Source organism: Gymnoscopelus microlampas, assembly GCF_963454915.1.
Source record: "Gymnoscopelus microlampas genome assembly, chromosome: 2".
Lineage (NCBI taxonomy): Eukaryota > Metazoa > Chordata > Actinopteri > Myctophiformes > Myctophidae > Gymnoscopelus > Gymnoscopelus microlampas.
The window spans coordinates 36,873,684-36,892,306 of NC_139939.1; the positions used below are offsets into that span (position 1 = coordinate 36,873,684).

At 42.7% G+C, this 18,623-nt stretch overlaps 2 protein-coding genes across 3 annotated transcripts in view; both read left to right on the forward strand.

Annotated features, from left to right (window-relative positions):
• Positions 1–18,623, forward strand: part of npnta (nephronectin a) — a 491,735-nt gene that overhangs the window by 261,661 nt on the left and 211,451 nt on the right. The gene's annotated exons all lie outside the window — the stretch shown is intronic.
• Positions 1,313–18,623, forward strand: part of arhgef38 (Rho guanine nucleotide exchange factor (GEF) 38) — a 28,602-nt gene continuing 11,291 nt past the window's right edge. Inside the window, exons 1-9 of one of the 2 annotated variants that reach the window (XM_084078155.1) lie at positions 1,313–1,424; positions 3,149–3,252; positions 6,022–6,248; positions 13,286–13,470; positions 13,760–13,877; positions 13,994–14,141; positions 14,275–14,292; positions 14,582–14,781; positions 17,695–17,825. In XM_084078155.1, coding sequence (XP_083934281.1) covers positions 6,047–6,248; positions 13,286–13,470; positions 13,760–13,877; positions 13,994–14,141; positions 14,275–14,292; positions 14,582–14,781; positions 17,695–17,825 — 1,002 coding nt within the window. In that variant the 5' untranslated portion in view covers positions 1,313–1,424; positions 3,149–3,252; positions 6,022–6,046. Of the gene's footprint in view, positions 1,425–3,148; positions 3,253–5,704; positions 6,249–13,285; positions 13,471–13,759; positions 13,878–13,993; positions 14,142–14,274; positions 14,293–14,581; positions 14,782–17,694; positions 17,826–18,623 lie in introns of those variants that run through there. The other variant, XM_084078154.1, reaches the window with a different exon arrangement.

Sequence of the window (18,623 nt, forward strand, 5' to 3'; positions counted from 1 at the left end):
TATTATTATTGTTATTTGTTTAAAATATGAATAAACATTAAAGAAGACAATTATGCTGATGATTGTGATGATGAAGGATAAGTAAAATATTCTGACAACTTCCATCTAATTGTCACATGAATCATGTGGTATGATGGAGAATGTGCTTTTGAATGCTGATGATGAGCAAATAATCTCTTGTAATGGTTCAAGCTCAGTTTTTGTAGTTCACGGTCACCCCTACTGCAGCTTCCACCTCTCTTCATAAGACCATTGCTTTGACTTCTTCCTTTGATTTCTTCTACTCTGAGATCAAATTGATTGGTAATATCTGTGATCAATACTCATTTTTGAAGCCAGTGACAATGGCCATTGTATCTCACTACTGGTTGTTTGTACAATAATGTGTGTAATCTTGGAATGTAAGCTTCTGGCATGTAAGAGCATCATTCTAAATACCTCAACTCTGAATGTAAAACGATGGAGGAAAATGCTATAAGGCGTAGTCTTTCTCAATTGTCACCATAGCAGCTGCTTTGAGGGATTCCCTGCATTTTATATGTGATTCGATCAGAGTAAAGCTCCCTTGAATTGAGAGTCAGTAGTACTGTAACTGTTACAATATCCAGAGATAAAAGTCCTATGTCCATTGTGTGAAATGGACATTGAGCAAACAATCAGCCACACCAGCTGCATCTCAGCCCAATGGGCTGAGCCCATCTCTTTATGGTCCTAAGCCTTGCCTGTTTGCTCAAACAAAAGGTACACATATCACAGCAGTCATAAAAATCCAGGCTGACTGAAATCACATGCACGTTCACTAATGCTTATGTTTTATGCTTTCTGCTTTCAGAAAATGTTTGAATGTTCAGTGTCTTGCTCAATGACACAAAAACTGTGATTATGGGACATTGATTTACATAACGGTCACAGTCATGGAGACCCAGACAATTTGTATTTTTTTTATTCTATTTTTTTTCCTATTCTATCAGACAGCAGATTGGATTCATCTGTTGTCTCAGGTCTATATCAATCCCTGATTTGAGGGCTAGAATAAAACCAGGTACAGGGGGTCCCAGCACTGCAGTGGAAAGCCACTGACTAGACACTGACTAGACTAGACTAGACTAAGAGAAGGTTTCCACATTCTGAGCGTATATTTGACACCCTATCGCCAAATAAATTGCCACTGCATGCTACCCTCCAGTGTTTAGCAAAGGTTTCACCACGTGTCAAATCCCCATCACATCCACAACCAACAGTACCCGACCTTCGACCCCTCCCGCCACTGCCAAGAGGGATGATGACAGGCAACTATGAGATAGCCAGACGAGTAACGGAAATGGGACCACAAGGAGGAGCACTCCTACTGAAAAGATGTGAGGGATGTCCAGAGGGATCCCAATGGCGTCCTGGAGATGAGACTCCAGATGGAAATCCTACAGGTAAAACTCGAGAACAGGTATAGGACCTTGGACCTGCCCTTTGTATATTATGCTATGATAATAATCATGTAATTACTGTTAATATGCTCAATTTATGTCTACGTTTCTGTGTATTAGGAAAAGACTGTAGATTAGAATGTATGCATGCGTGCATGTTTGTGTTTGTATGTTCCATCTGAATGTGCTGGTTTCATCCCAACCCCCCTTAATAGAAGAGGCAGAGAAATGTCAATGCGATATTGGACTCTGAATTTGTCCATTGAATTTGGTCTTGTGCTATATCTGATATTAAAGTTTAATTTATATTTTGTTGCATAATGCGATGCATGATGTTAATTGTTAACATGAAAATGAGTTATTTTTAAGAAAATTACAGTAGCACTCAGCACTGCACAGGCTGCCTCCCACTCTGCAGGGGTTTTCAACTGGTAGTCCGTGGACCACTGGTGGTCCCTGATCATGCTTTCAGTAATGTAGGAAAGTGAAGAACTTCACAGTCCCTTCTGGATGAGTTGTCAGGCAGAATTCCCAAAGCTGACAGTAAAATCAAAATGTATTTTACCTTTTTTAACTACGTATCTCTGTGACAGTAGTATTTTCATGCTGGCATACTTGAAGAATATGTACAGGGCAAGGTTCGAGCCAGAAAATGACATGAGACATGAGACTCCACTATAATAGCCAAGAAGAGACAGACATGGACCACCCATAATCATGTCACGAGAAACATTTCACTCAATGACCTGGTGGCCTAAGATGACACGTCGATGTAGTTTACAACAGTTACTAGGAAGTCTAGAACTTCCACAGAAAAGGGAGGAGAAGGGGAAGTGTACCGGATTGCCTTAGTTATCATTATTAGGAAAAATGCCCATGTAATAGGGTGTGTCTGCTCACTCATACATAAGTTCAATCTGTATATCAGTTAATAGGAGTTTAGTATAGAAGGCTGGACAAAGTAAGAGACATTCTCATAAACACTGTCTGAAACACACTGATTGAATACCTTTTTTTAACAGTTTGCAAAATAAAAAGGCACAGTGGCACAGATTTATACAAAAGAATGCTAAAAGGATAACCCAGATAAGCCATCAGGGCTTGTTTCCATTAAGGTACTGTGTATTCAATTCATCAAGACATTTAAAGATGAACAATAATATACAATAAAAAACTTGAGAAACAGTCTTATAAAGGCTCATGCGTATTTTAGTTCGTATAGCTATAATCATACAGTGCTATAAGCGGATTATAATGCATTATAGACATGGCATGCATAGCAAGTGTTACCTAAAACACTAATCTTAGCCCATATCACCACCCAACACAACAGTGGTCCCCTAGTTGATTCTTAATCAGGGTGGTGGTCCCTGGTTCACATTGAGTTAGTAAGTTGAAAACCCCTGTTCTAGTCCTTTTTTCAGCATTTGAGTGAACCATCAGCTTCTCCTGGACACCCTTTCTGACCTTAGCATCACGGCACTCAAGTGGTTCTCCTCCCACAGTCCACCTGACTGGTCGGACCGACCAAGTGTCTTGGAATGGTTTGCTTTCATCCCCCCATACCCTCTTGACTGGGGTCCGCCAGGGGTCTGTACTTGGCCCCATCCTTTTCCCCCCTATAGAAAATCTCTTGGCTCTGTCATCTCTGCACCCAAGTTCTCCTATCACTGTGCTGATGTCATGTACCTCAACTGCTTCTCTCCTTCCCTCCCTCTGCCACACAGGTTGAAGAGTTCATCTCTACATCCCTGGCTGACGTCTCACAGTGGATGTCTAACCCAGCAGCTGAAGCTCAATGCAGACAAGACTGAGCTTCTATTCTTCCCAGGTAATTCCTGTCCTTTGCAGGATCTTTCCATTTCCATCCATAACTCCCTGGTGGCTTAATTCTTTCTTTAGTGAAGCCAACCTCCTGGAGGTCCGCAAGGCCAAGTACCGCACCTGGGGGGACAGGGCTTTTTCTGTTGTTGCACCCTAACTCCGCACTCCCCAACCACATTAAAGACGCCCCCTCCCTCACTTCCTTCAAAACCACACTCAAAACACATCTCTTCAGGATAGACGTTCCCAGTTGACGTCTAGTTAGGATGTCTCCCCAAACCATGCTTAACTTTTTATTGTTTTTAATCTAGCACTTATGTCTTTATTGTTTTATTTGTTTTCTTATCAAGTTGCTTGGGTACGACCCGATGATAAATACTACTACTAATAAAGAACAGTGATGTTTTAGCACAGTGGACCCCTAACATGTAAACAAACAGTTAAATGTCAGTAATGTTATCTTTCCAAACAAAACAGTTGTGTCCCTAACTGTTTTAGTTGAATTGTTCTCTGGCCCACAGCCAAAGAATGAGGTATCACAGGGCATGTTCCAGAGATAACTCTGTGTTTATATACGTACAGTAACTCTCCCTATGGCCCTCAGCTGTTGACACTGCTGAGGTGTGTCACATTACGTAATTGTGTCTATTGACACTTTTCTTTCCCTTTAAAAAAACTATGTTTGTATATGTGACATCATGCAATGATTAGGTCATAGGTATTTTAAAACAGTAAATATTCACATATCTTATGTCTATGTTGTCCTACAGTATTTCACAGTCAGTGAATTCACTCACACCATTTGAAAAAATCCGGATCTGACTTCGCCCTTACACTGACTTATACAGGAAACAATCTTTAATCATTTGAATCATTACTTTGTTTCTCATTTGTATGACACCATTGTCATTGGTGTAAACTCATTGTAGACAGAGCACACTTCTCTCTTTGAGCTGCAAAGCCGGAACTTCCACACGTGCAGTTATCTGTGACACAAGCTCACCTGAGGCATAAGAATTCACTTCACCACACTGGTCCCATTATAACTAACCCTATCCCTAACCCTAACCTCACACTAACCTTATGGTCGGAATAATGGGATGCCGGAATTATGAGCGGACCCCAGCTGAAAGCACATGAGGGAGAAAAACAATGTACTTATTTTATTACTTTGAAAAGGTATGGTTGTGCAGTCCTTAAAAGCTAGCATTCGTACTTAAAGGTAATAAGCCATTATTTATTAATCACGTACGTGTGTGTTTGATTTACCAAATATACTGTATCCTGTTGATGATTGTCAACACATTTGGAGAGTTTGGAGTTCAAGTGTGAAAACCTGGTGTGCGGGGGTCCATCCATTGCTGTTTTGCATGAATTGGGCAGAATGGCAGCGGAACAGAACAGGTGCTCTATGAACACATTCCACATAAGTGATCTGGAAACTCAATATGAGTCCTTATGAGCTGTGCTACAGCAGGGAGGAAAATGCATCCATTCATTGTTCCTGGGGAAGAATGCAAGTATCTTGTTGCCTTGACCAGAAGTCATTGTCTCACCTTGGTGTTGATGAAACTACCTGTTTTACCAGATCTGACCTCTGTTGGTTGCTTGTAATATATTGCTGACAGAGGAATATCATACAGTTGCCCTAAAATCACCAGGGGTAAAAAAATATATATAATAACCAAGCGCTGAAATTGTATTCAGTATTCAGTATTTTGCAATTCATCGCATTTGTGTGAAGCAAAACAACTGTCCTTCCTATAGAGTTCAGAGTTCCTTTTAGGAAAATAGAGTACAAGCTAGCCCTGGAAGCATGTGCAATGCAGGCCAATGTCCAGTCCAACAGGGAAGATAAATAAAATGGTAACTTATTAAGCAGGGCTTTGTAGATAAAAACATACACATCTCATTTGATGAGGGTTTCAGTTTTTGATCCCATTTTGATCCCGCAGTTTTAATATTCAGTAAATATTAAAACGTTATTACCAGGTGGCATACACACTCCACACAAACCAAATATGTAAATCTTTTCCCTTGTTAACCTTTCGGCACACTACAAATGACTTCATACTGTAGGCCTCACACACTTCACCTTATTTTTGTATGATGCCTCTTGAGAACATTAGTGAGATGATAGCCCTTAGGTCTACTTTTTCTTGCTCTCTCTCTATTTGACGTCATTCTTGTCTGTCTGTCTGTCTGTCTGTCTGTCTGTCTGTCTGTCTGTCTGTCTGTCTGTCTGTCTGTCTGTCTGTCTGTCTCTCTCTTTTTTGTCATTCTCTCTCATTATCTGCTTCTCTTTCTCTTATTGTGCGTGCGCGCACGTGCATTCTTGCGTGCGTGTGTGTGTTTCTCTCTGCCATTCTTTCTCTCATGTTATCAGCTTCTTTTTCTATTTGGTGTCTGTCCCTCTCTGTCTCTTTTTCTCTCCCTGTCTCTCTCTGTCTGTGTTTGTCTCTGCCTTTCTCTTTTTTCTCTCCCTGTCCCTCTCTGTCTGTCCCTGCAACTGTGTTATTAGAGATAAGGCATACTGTATCGTTACACTGGAGAGGGGGGGAGTGGTCCCACAGCTCTCCTGTGACAGGTGGATTCAGGTAAAGGGAGGAGCTAGCGTACCTGTGCAGAACTAGCACAGTCACTTTCTACTGCGAACAGTGCACCTGTTGAACTTCCCAGACATTCTCTCTCTCTCTTTCCCTCTCCTCCCTGTCTCTCTCTCTCTCTTTTCTTTCCCTCTTTTCTCCTCATTGCCTTGTCTGTCCGACGGAACAAGGGACAGTCAGAGAGCAACCCTCACCATGGATTCCAAGGAGGTGGCCGGAGGAAATGAGAAAGAGAAGGATAAAGTGATAAAGAGGAGGCACAGGCCAGTGTTTCTGCGCTACCTGGAGAGGAGGAAGACGGACACCATCGTGGATGAGGACAAGGGTGACTTCAACCTGGGGACGCTGGTGAGGAGGAGTCAGTCGGACAAGACTGAGTACAGCGCTAAACTTAAAGGTACAACCCTCCTGTGAATAACTTCCCCGTGGAGTTACAGCTATGGTAACTACTGTATATCTATACACACATCTGAGTCAAATCGGCCCCCATTGCATCCCTGACGCCTCACTCAGTTCTCACTTTAATAAGTCAGCTCTTTGCAAACACTACAATAATGTTACTTATTTAACAGGTGAATGGCTGAAGATTGACAGTAACATTTATTTGTTAGAAATATGAGGGGTTTCATAACCAAAAAACTCAGACTAGGCAACTGATAGAATAGAACTCACTATTGAATGTTAATGTATACTTGCTGTTCCTCAACAATTCGCTGGCTAACATCATTTTAGATGCCCGGGTCATGTGCATCCGTGTGTCTTTTTTATATTCCGCAATGAACATGAAGTATTTAAAAAAAAACATAGATTCCAAATCAGAATGCGACTCTCAAGGGCAAAACATTCAGAGAGCTGTTTCATACATACTGTACTGTATAGTAATATGTACACACACACACACACACACACACACACACACACACACACACACACACACACACACACACACACACACACACACACACACACACACACACACACACACACCCTCCCTCTCTCTCTCTCTCTCTCTCTCTCTCTCTCTCTCTCTCTCTATCTCTTTCTCTCTCTTTCACCCCCACTCACACACACACACACACACACACACGCACGCACGCACATGTGCGCACGTACACACACACACACACACACACACACACACACACACACACACACACACACACACACACACACACACACACACACACACACACACACACACACACACACACACACACACACACACACACACACACACACACACACACACACACACACACACACACACACACAGACTTCTACTGTTGCTGGATGCTGGGCACCTGTTGTGTTGCTATGTGTTGAACAGCAGATATTCCCACAGGGATGAGGTCACATATGCAAACCGTGTAGACCTGAGCTCCAGCCCAGCTAGTAAACAAGCCCTACAGCGAGTAATATACCGTGAGGATTACGTAAATGGTCTTTAATTACCAACCCTCTGAATTCGTCAACTAGTTTCAAGGGGGTTTGGTTGTTCACATACCAAAATGGAAAAATGTTGCCTGATTTGAAAAATAAAACTGAATGAATATTAAGTCAACATTTTAGAATGGGTTATGTCGTAAAAGGGGAACCACTTCCCTTTCTAACGCGCTTCATCATCCCACACGGTTCATTCTTCCATCACATTTGCTGACAACGTGTGAGTGACAGAGGCCAATATTTCTGAAAAACTGGACATACCTGTCACATATAGTTTTGCACTGTCAGTAACTAGGAATGCTGTGCTTCAGGCAAACCAGCTCACATCACTGTCAGAAAGGAAGTAACCATACAGCAGATTAACTGCAGTATGTAGACATTCTTGTGTCACTTGTTCCCTGCCCTTTTCTACTATGAACAATACGGCCACATATTTTAGAATGCTTCATTAGTGGTACTTAAGGTAGGGTAAGTGATATTATTTTGTTAAAATAAGTGTTGAATAGCTCTATATTCTGATAGTACTCATTGCTATAGAGTGTTTGTTCAGTAACTGGAGTCTCTCCATATCCTTAGTAAACAGAAAATGCATTTTCAGGACGGGATACCTATTCTATCCAATCAGGAGAGAGAACTAGCACAGAATACAGATTAAACAAGTGAAATTGGAATTGATGGCACTAAGAAATGAGCAGACAATTGTAACTGGAACAATATGAAATTGAATGGGTACTCTTTCCTGATTGGCTGAAAAATTTCAACCCACATGAAAATGTATTTTCTGTTAATTAAAGAGCTGGAGAGACAGGGAGGCCTCTGTTACTGAACATACACTCTGTAGCAATGAATACTATCAGAATATAGCGCTTTAACCTTTTAAGAAAAAATCTCTCTCTTAACTCAAGTCAGCCAGCAACCTGCATTATGGCTTGACTAAACACACAGGGTTGTTTTCAGTAAACCATTACCTCCCCCGCCCACCACCCCTCTACCACCGCCCGGCTTTGAAGGACTTTACCCTCACTCCCCATGCAGCATTACATATTTACAGGTGTATTACAATGGCAAATATTGACATACTGATGACTTCACTGAAAGAGGAAACATGAGTTGCTGCTGAACACAGCGTTCTCATCTGTCTGTCAAACAGGTTGGTTGACCAGAGAGACGTCATGGCAACCAGACATTATGTCCACTTACTGGACAGCAACGTCTGATGCTGATGTCATTTCTGCTCCTCACTGTATCCCAACATTATATATAAATAATGTGATTCTACAGTACATCGACCAAAGTAATTGGGTATGGGTTTACCCTTATGGGGTTACTTTTCATAATTGGATGGTAGTAGTAAAATAAAATTCGGGCCATTTAAAAGAGCAGATATACATACATACAGTTAAGTCCACTAATGCTAGTGGCACCGAAAAGGTGTAGGCTGAAGCCGAGGCTTACTTATGGTGTGCGTGTGTGTGTGTGTGTGTGTGTGTGTGTGTGTGTGTGTGTGTGTGTGTGTGTGTGTGTGTGTGTGTGTGTGTGTGTGTGTGTGTGTGTGTGTGTGTGTGTGTGTGTGTGTGTGTGCGTGCGTGCGTGCGTGCGTGCGTGCGTGCGTGCGCGCGCGCGCAGGCACATATGCAAGCTCCCACCCATATATGCATTATGTTTTTGTTTATTAAGTTCAGTTATTGTTTTATCAGTTATAGGGGAAGGCTATAAATAGGCCAACTTTAATAGGACACCTCAAACTCAAAACAATACATGTACACTTGTGTCTATTACCTGATTAAAATCATTGTAGAATATTCATAATGAACGATAGCATACTTTACATTAGGAATATTCTCAATGATAAAATCCTATTGTGCTCTTAGCGGAGAGGGCATGCATGGTTTGGCGTGTCATTTGTCCTGGTGTGGATACATGATATGTCAGGCCTTGTATTTCTGGGTCCTTCCGTTAGATCCCTTTCAATGGTCTGAACAGTGAAAGGGCCTGTATCCACTTTCATGGGAACTCCTGCACTGACAACCACACCACACAACACCACACATAATGACAGCAAACAGGAGAGCTTAGACACCCACAGAGTGGTTCTGTCCGTCACTGAGATGTGATCAGTTATCATATTGTGATAGCACTGCACTAAACTGGTGATCCTACTTCATTCATTTCCAACCTTTTAGACATTCAGCTGATGGTCTTATAGAACCAGATTTGACAAGTGGAACTCTATAAAATATGCTTCATTTCCTAGATCAACAACGTACAGTAGTACTAGTGAACACAATGGCAACACAATGGGTTAGTATGAGGGTTAATGCCCAGAAAATATTCCTGTTAAAAATACCACAAGTGTGATATTCTGTGAATAGCTCTGCATTTTCTTTGCAAATCATACAGGATTGTTAACAGGTTAAGACTCTTCTCACGGGTGGAGGTTTTCACTTCAGCTCAAGGGTTTCTTTACCAATGAAAAGACATGTATTTATATGATACTTCCTGACACAATATTGAACAATAAGATGCATTTTTTATGCCATATTTGGTTAATAAGTTCAGTCAAGGAGGTGATATGAAGGCAAAGGTGAGAATGATTATTACCATGTTTTCACTACAGTGCCAGTATATACCGACAAAATGATTTGATTCTATGTGGTTGGGGTGCCTTCAGCTCAATCAGTTATAGTGCACTGACTGACATGCTCCTTGTGTGTTCCGAGGACCCAGGTTCGAATTAGACTTGTGTCTTGTCTTGTGTCCACTCTTTCTCTGCCCTCAGTTTCTGGTCTCTCTACACTCTCTCTAAATAAAACAGAAAATGAAAAAAAAAATGTGATGGAGCAGAAAAACCCTCTTATCACAAATGTGTCTTTAAATAGGTTGTAAATAGGGCTATTGCTTGCACTGAATTTATAAAGTGTATACATCTATGCAAAAACAGGCGAGTTGGGTTTGATAGAGTGCGGGCTAGTGGATACTAGTGTATTTGATTGAGTCGTGTGCGTATGTGTGTGTGTGTGTGCGCGCGCGTGTGTGTGTGTGTGTGTCTTCACTTGAGCATGCAACAGTGTCTGCTTGTGTGTCCTTGCATAATAAGTGCATGGTTATTGTGTGTCAGGTCACACCCCAAACCAATCCACCACAACCACACACATGCACGCACGCACCCACGCACACACACACCACCAGTCATCTCCCAGCTGTAACAGATGGAATGGCCATGCACACTGTAGCATTACATCACCTCTACGATTAGTTCCGTAACCTGACACTGGCCTCGTGGCATTCTCTCTTCCTCTCCGTCCATTCTCTCTCTCTCTCTCTCTCTCTCTCTCTCTCTCTCTCTCGCACACACGCGCGCACGCACGCACGCACGCACGCACACACACACACACACACACTCTCTCTCTCTCTCTCTCTCTCTCTCTCTCCCTCTCCCTCTCCCTCTCCCTCTCCCTCTCCCTCTCTCTCTCTCTCTCTCTCTCTCTCTCTCTCTCTCTCTCCCCCCCTTCTCCCCCGAGAGGAAGTAGTGATGTGTTGAAGAAGATTAGGAAGCACCCCCAGTCCTTCTCCTCGACACACTGTGGTCGTGCTGCTGCCTCGCCTCGTCTCGTCTCACCTGCCATGCAAAGTGCAGAGCAGCCGGTGAGACTGATTAGGCTGTGGGGCGATAAAAAAAATAATATAAATAATAAAAATGGAGGAGAGAACCTGACTAGCATATTAAGTGAGGCCTGCTGGCGCTGAGTCAAAAACAATTAGATAACTCTGAAATACCAATGTGGCTGCTTGGAAGTGTTCAGGCGGCCTATCTGGCAGAAAATGTAATATGTTTTCTTGAACATGGGCAGCCACAGGGCCAGTGTGTGTTCTAACTGTTATGCATATGTGTTAAATTGACGAAATGCTGCAAAATATGTGCGGTTTTAATAATATGAATTTATGGTAATATTTAGGAGTGAAAATAGGTTAACTGTCTTCGCCCTTTAATACTGGTGGTAAACAGCAGTTTGTGCTACTGGGAGAAAGTTAGCTTAATCCACATTTACTAAATAGGTTTTTCTCCAAATAACCACTATTCAACAAAGCAGTACATTAAAGCAGCGTCTGTGCACTCTGTGTGTACACTTGAGATGCCAAAACAAAACATTTTCTAATTAGGACCAAGTTTTTAAAATAAATAAATCAATAATCATTGATCCAGGGTGTCTCAGCCAGTCAGTGCACAGACAGACCATATGCCAGGGTTCCCCAATTACTTTTCCCCAAGGGCCAAATTATGTCTCGGGTACGAAGCCAAGGGCCAGGGACATTGTGCAAAATCTTTAGTTTTTTATTCGTTTTTTTTCTCTAATCGAGCTAATTTGACACTGTGTTATTTTAGGCCTGGGATTCTTAAATCCTGTGTTGAGGGTCACACAAGGAAAAAATGCACTCTGGAAACAAAATAAGTCTGCTTGAAAAGTAATACAGATTAACAGCAGCCAGTTGTACATACTGAAAATCAAAATAAGTCCAGAATCAACAATTGACTTACAGATGTGTTTGTTGGTCTGCTTGAACAGTAATACAGATATTATTATTTAAAAAAAAAAAAAAAAAAAGTTGCGGGCCGCAAATGGCCCGCGGGCCGCCTATTGGGGAACCCTGCCATATGCTCTATCAGTACGAGCACATTGGTTCAATTTCAACCCCCGTCTTTTCTCTTCTCCTCCTCCTCTCTCTCTATCCTTGGTTACTGTCTCTCTAGTCTACACCAAGGGGCCAGCCTGAGACTTTTACATTGACGCCAATACGGAAGAGACAGTTCATATGAATGGCCTGTAGTTTCGCTGTTTTACCCCTGCTGGTGTCAGAAATAATTTATTTTAACGCAAGCGGATGGGCTTTTGACAAACTTTAGACTAGATTTTCTTACCTTAATAAAAAATGTCATAAATACTATGCTTCCAGTCGCTAGTTTAAAGTCTCCTTTCAATCATCATGGTTTTGGTAAATTATGGTCCCATTTATTTTAAAATTGACAATAAAGTAGGTTATGCTCTAGGGGGGGCGGGATGATTTGATTGACAAGCTACACAACCAATAGCATTTATTCCCCGCACCCGCTTTTGATTTACAAGCTACCCAACCAATAATGGTCTGGTGTCATTCTGCAGGATATGACGCGATATTGAAAGATGGCGGATTGCACACAGCTGAACAATGGGCTTCATTTACGGTCTGTAGAGTCTTGGGGCATAACGCTGTCCATTCATTTTATACAGTCTATGGTCTACACTGACATTTCTGAAATAAAGCATAACATTTTAAATAAATGTAAAAAAATGAATATAATAATAATCATTGCCTCTGTGAGAGGGGTGCCTCAGGCCATGATGCCTGCCAATCTCTCTATGGGTATAACCTCATGTCAAAGCCCATTATGAAATCTGCAAGTTAAATGGAAGATTGCACATCATCATTGCAGAAAAGCCTCATGTTCTACAATGCATGGATTGTCAATGAGCGGTGATAACCTAAACTCGTAGATTTCTTGGTGAGTCGTAAAGGGCTGTCCACATCAAGAATTTGATCTATAGAGCATCCATACTGATGAACAATAATGTTAGATTATGTAAACCACACGTTCAACACGAGTGATGTGTTGAACAAGATGTGTAATGAATGTGACGGCTTGTAAATTCAGTAGATTTTTTGGACATATCATTGTCTCAAATCGTTACATTTAATCATCAAACTGCTACATATTTACAGTTATGATTATCGTTCTTGGTGTGCACAGCCCCTCAGTCTTAAGGTCATTACACACCGGCGTGGAAGCTTGCATTGACTTTATAAGGTTTTTAAAAAAAGATATTATTCGCATGAAAAAATCGGCCCCGTTGTGTAAGGACCTTTACTCAGTGAGAACCTTATCTACTGGGGGTAGGTTGCCATAAAACAAATGAGCAAAACATCCTACATTTCATCTCTCCTCCTCCCCCACAGAGAAAATGGCACCCCACGATCTGTCTTCCCCCTCGTCACCGGCTCTGGAGCCCGTGGAAATTCGTCGGAGGAAGATGACCCGTAGGTCAAAGGTCATCGAGGAGCTGGTGCAAACAGAGAGGGATTTCCTCACAGACATGGAGCTGTGCATCAGAGAGGTGGTCAAACCCCTCAGAGAAATACAGGTACAATTTGTCTTGCATCATGAAATTGAAAGCGAAACAGTGAGTCTGAAAAATCTCCTGCTATCTCTCCCAAGTTTTATTCAAAGTTGGATATCATTTTCAGTGTTCAGTTGCATTGGCGGTTTAGTATTAGTCAGGATTTATAAATCGTAGTAGTCGCATAAAACATGGAAAAAAACAGTACAAGAAAAGCAGTAATCACTTTCATGTTTTCACGTTTGCCTTTGTTAAGAGCAGTTTTTGAGCATTGAAGTTGCATGTATTTTACAATGGTATTTCCTCCTGTAAGGTGGTGGATGTCGACCGTCTCTTCACCAACATAGAGACAGTGTGTGAGGTCTCTGCAGCTCTGCTCCACAGACTGCAGCAGGCCACTGCAGAACCTGACCCAGAAGCAGTGCTCATAGGTAACTGGCAGCCACAGATATTTCGACTCCCATTCATTCGCTCTATCAAGTGACGTAACAATAGTTGCATCACTGTGAAAGTGAAGTAACATAAAGTTTAACTTTTTCTTTTTAAGGAGACATTTTCATTCAGTTTAAGGCTGCTCTGGAGGATGTGTATAAGATTTATTGCTACCATCATGATGACGCCAACCAGTCACTCAAATCCTATGAGAAAGAGGAAGAGATTAAAAAACAGTTCATCACGTGTGTTTTAGCACTTAAGTAAGTGCAGTTATCTCTTTCATACTTTTTCATATTATACTGAACTAGTAATGTATCCCCTGCTTAAAGATGCCAGTGTACTGTATAGTGTCCCTTTAACCCTTTATTCTATGTCTTTTGTGTTTTCTTGCAGGAAAATATATGACCAAGAGTAAGTATATGATATCTTGTCACATTCTACTAATACCTTTGAGTTTTGTGCTTTTGAGGTGTATTGCATTTTCTCTTTTCTAACTCCCTTCTAAGATCACATGCATATACCGTTGACTTTTTTATTGTTTTATTCAGCTTATGCCTTTTTTTGGCTTATCTGTTTTGTATAATTTATGTTCCATAAAATATAGCAATTTAAGTTAATTGTTTATCTATAACAATTCCTGTTAACTTCTGTTTCCTGTATGAAGTTGTATGGTCATTTTGTAACCGTACTTACTGTCCAGAGGGAAGTCCAACCTGCTGGACATGGGGTCTCTTATCATCAAGCCAGTCCAGAGGGTCATGAAGTACCCGCTGCTGTTAGGGGAACTGTGGCAGGCCACACCTGATGACCACCCTGACAACCGGCCTCTACAGGAGGCCTTCACTGCTGCCAAGATCATCAATGTCAACATTAATGAGCTCAAAAGACGGAAAGACATAGGTGAGAACTACATCAAACACGCAGGTTTATAGCAGACTAGAGTTTCGGGGGGCTACGCCCCCCTCAACCCCAGCCGCGCACGGGGCTTTGCGTTTGTTGGTCCCTCCGTGTCCCTGTCTCTGTATCCGTGTAGCTGCAGCACAGAGTGGGCAGTATAGATGGGGATTATGGCTGTTAGAGGCATGTACGCGCACGGGGCCCGCGTGGGCGTGTGTATATGGGGGTAGACAAATTGTGTAAGTAACATTTGCAAAAAGGGGGGGAAAAAAAAAAAAATGTAAGAAAGTGTAATGTAAAAGTGACAAAATGATGAAAAATAAGTAGAAGAAATTATATTTTGTATGTTTCGCGGACCACCAGGGGGTCCGCGGACCCCCTGGTGGTCCGCGCGGAAATCGTGGGATGAAAATTTCCAAAAGGAAAAAAAAAAAAAAAAAAAAAAAAATATGAAGGTGGTTGCTTGTTTTTCTGAAAGCTGGCGAATGGCAGCCCTTTCTGCAAGATGGCGGCCGCCTGGTGTTGTTGTGATTTGGTCGTGCGCACGTGCTCTCGGTTACACAGCGTTGTACTGGCGAAGTATAGTTCTCGCTTACACAGACATGTCCAGACATGTTGTAGGTCCCTCCGTGTCCCTGTCTGTGTGTCCGTGTAGCTGCAGCACAGAGTGGAGTGAGGCGTTTCGAGCTTGTAGATCGGCTATTTTCACAATATTTACTTGTGGAACGGAGTCAAACAGAATGGGGGGGTCCCAGATCAAGTACGTGTATTTGGGGGGGGGGGGGGGGGGGGGGCGGCGTGAAAGGGTTGATAAACACTGCTGTAATCGGAGCGAAATTATCTGAAATTACTACATGACCATAATGCAGCGTAACATGCGTTGCACGGGGCGGTCCTGCCATTACGTTAGTTACTGTAGTTGCTGTGGAGCTACATAGTTCTCCAGAAGACACACACAAACATACACCATCTACAATGGACGAACTGAGCAGCAATATAGACATTCACCACACGAACGTGCATTGTTGACAAAGTGATTGCACAGCCGCTGCAGGCATGACAACCAGGTTAGCGTTAGCGACATGGCAGCTATCACAGCGCCCTGTCCGTCGTGCTGCAACTGCCTGTGATGGCTACAGCAGTAACAGCAAGCTGTCTGCGATGCCATTGTCTGGAGACTGCTCTTAGCGTGACACGACCAATGAGAGTGAGCGCTGTAGCTGTTGCTAAGATACGGTGGCGTCTCTGCCCCATAGCTTGTAGATCTCTCACACATGATTGGCGTAGGCTGCGTTGCCAGGTCTGACTTTGTGTCTAAGCAATGGTCGGCTTATTTTTGCGCGCCTTTGGGCTCGTTTGCATTGTGCGCACGGCAGCGCTTGTTTAGCGTACGTCAGCGCGACGTGGCAACGGACGTGGCAACGTGAAAGGTGATTGGCTGGTGAAAAGAAACACCCGACGTTACACCGGAAATGGTGCCTGGAGAAAATGTTGACCAAAAAAAAAGTTTGGAAAAAAAGGAAAAAAAACCCGCAGCGGCTGCCTGCTGTTGTGGTGATGAGGTCGTGCGCACGGTAAACGGTACGAAGCTGGCTCCCCTTCCGTTTTGTCCGACATTTGGTGAGTAGAATTAATTATGTTGCGCGGTGGAAACGGTGTAGTGAGCAGTGAGATGTCCCCTACGCGAGGCGTAAATTCAGCGCGGCGGCCGTGGCGAGTCAGTAGGCGACATGTGGTCTGGCGGTGCGTTGTTTATTCGATAACAGAGCTGTGGGGTGTCACCACCGAGGGTGCGGAAGTTGCTCGCCATTTATATAGTTAGATTGGTGGGTACTGTAGTTCTGCCCATGATGTCATGTACATTAAAGCATAACCATCACCACCTAGAATATTGTCTCGACTCCTATTGCCACATCAATTCACTGATTGATCCAGAATTCCACGACAGTACTTAAAGGAGCTACACCATGAATTTAAAAAATAATAATAATATTTGATATCATATTGTTTATGTCCCTCAAACGTTTTTCAAAAGGTTTGAGCCTAAATCAAGCCTCAGATATACTCATTCCAACTAACTTCTCTCTGGCTTATAAAGCACTTTCACCTGCAATACCACATTGTCCTGTTTGGCACGGGGCGCTATTGAGCCAGTTTGTATGCATGTCATGTCCTGGTTCTGTGTGGAAAAAGTAAAAAAAAAAAATAAGAAAAAAATTATAAAAAAATAAAAATGAAAAAACTTTTTTTTTTTTTTTTTTTTTGATTTTTTTTTTTTGGTTAGAACTGAAAAACGGGAGGAATTGTTCCCAGACGTGACGTAGGGTGGGGGAACAAATCTGACGGACTGTTTTCAGACCAATTTACATGAAAACCACAGATAGCCTATGAAAGCCTGCATGCTCGAAGTCGGGTATTTGTTGGAACAGAAGAGAGGTGGGGGAGACCAAAAACACACAAAAATGAAGAAAAAGTTAAAATTCATGGTGTAGACCCTTTAAACAGATCTTTAGGCTGGAACTGCAGCGTGTAGCCTATGTTATTCCGAAGGAAAATATAGGCTTACCCGTATGCAAACCACGCTCCCATCACTATGCTTGACAGCTCTCCCCTCATACACACTTATCATCATGGCTGGGCAGCCTGTCTGTTTACATTATGTAACTAACTAGCTTGCAAACATTATCTAGCCTAATGAATAGCTATTCGTGTTAGCTATTATGTGATACATATTTCACTGTCGTTATTAACAACAAGGCAGGCGTACAATGGGTACTCTGACAATGGGATCGCATAACTGGGTGGGACATGCATTCCTAACTTGCATCGTTGCCGAGCAGGCCGCACCGGTCTAGTCATATCCTATTAATTTCACACCAAATGTTTTCTTTTTTCAATCTTGGTTCCATTTCCCAGTCATGAAGTACAAGAGGTCAGACGACGAGGGCACATTAAGGGGCAAACTGAACAAGTTCAACATCCACTCCATCCGAAAGAAGGGTGACAGGTTTACAGGATTCCTAAAGATGCTCACTGGTGTTGAACAGGTAAAATACACTGGTTCCAGTACAACCCTCATCTACTGTAGTTAGAGAGATATTTTGGAAATAACTTGGACTAGGGCTACAACATCCCTTGAACTTTTTGCTATTTGTAAGATATTGGCTTTATCTAAATACCTATAATTTGGTAAATGGTCTTTATTCAAAGCCTGTTACATTCACCCATTCACAAACCATGCAAGTCTTCAACCTGCTCTATGGGAGCACTTAGGCGTTCAGTGTCCTGCTACAAAGAGAGGGAACAGATGGCCACTCTACCTCCTGAACCACAAGACGCCCCTATTGGATAGTTGGGGTCGCAGTTCAGCAAATACCTCAAATGTAAATGTAATCCTATATTAAAATTGCCTAGAGGGTGGGTGGACTGTAGACTGCGGTCAGAAATGTAGCATCCAGACCTGCAAGGCACACCGTTGCTCCGATCCGCACCAAACTAGGCACACTGTTAAGGGGTCTGCCATCACAATACTCATTCCAAGGGGCCAAATTTTAGGCCCCAGGGAACACGTTAGGGGCCCCCTGGGGCCGTTGATCCAATCCGCACCAAACTTGGCACAAACACCAGGGGCCACGTCAGGGGCCTCCAGGGGCCACAGGCACACCGTTGCTCCAATTAGCACCAAAATAGGCGCAAACACTGTTCAGAGGCCTGCCATGACAATAGTCCCACCAGGGGCCACGGTTTGCCCCCAGGGACCACGTCAGGTGCCTCCGGGGGCCACAAGCCCACCGTAGCTCCAATTCACACCAAACTAGGCATAAACACTGTTTAGGGGTCAAACA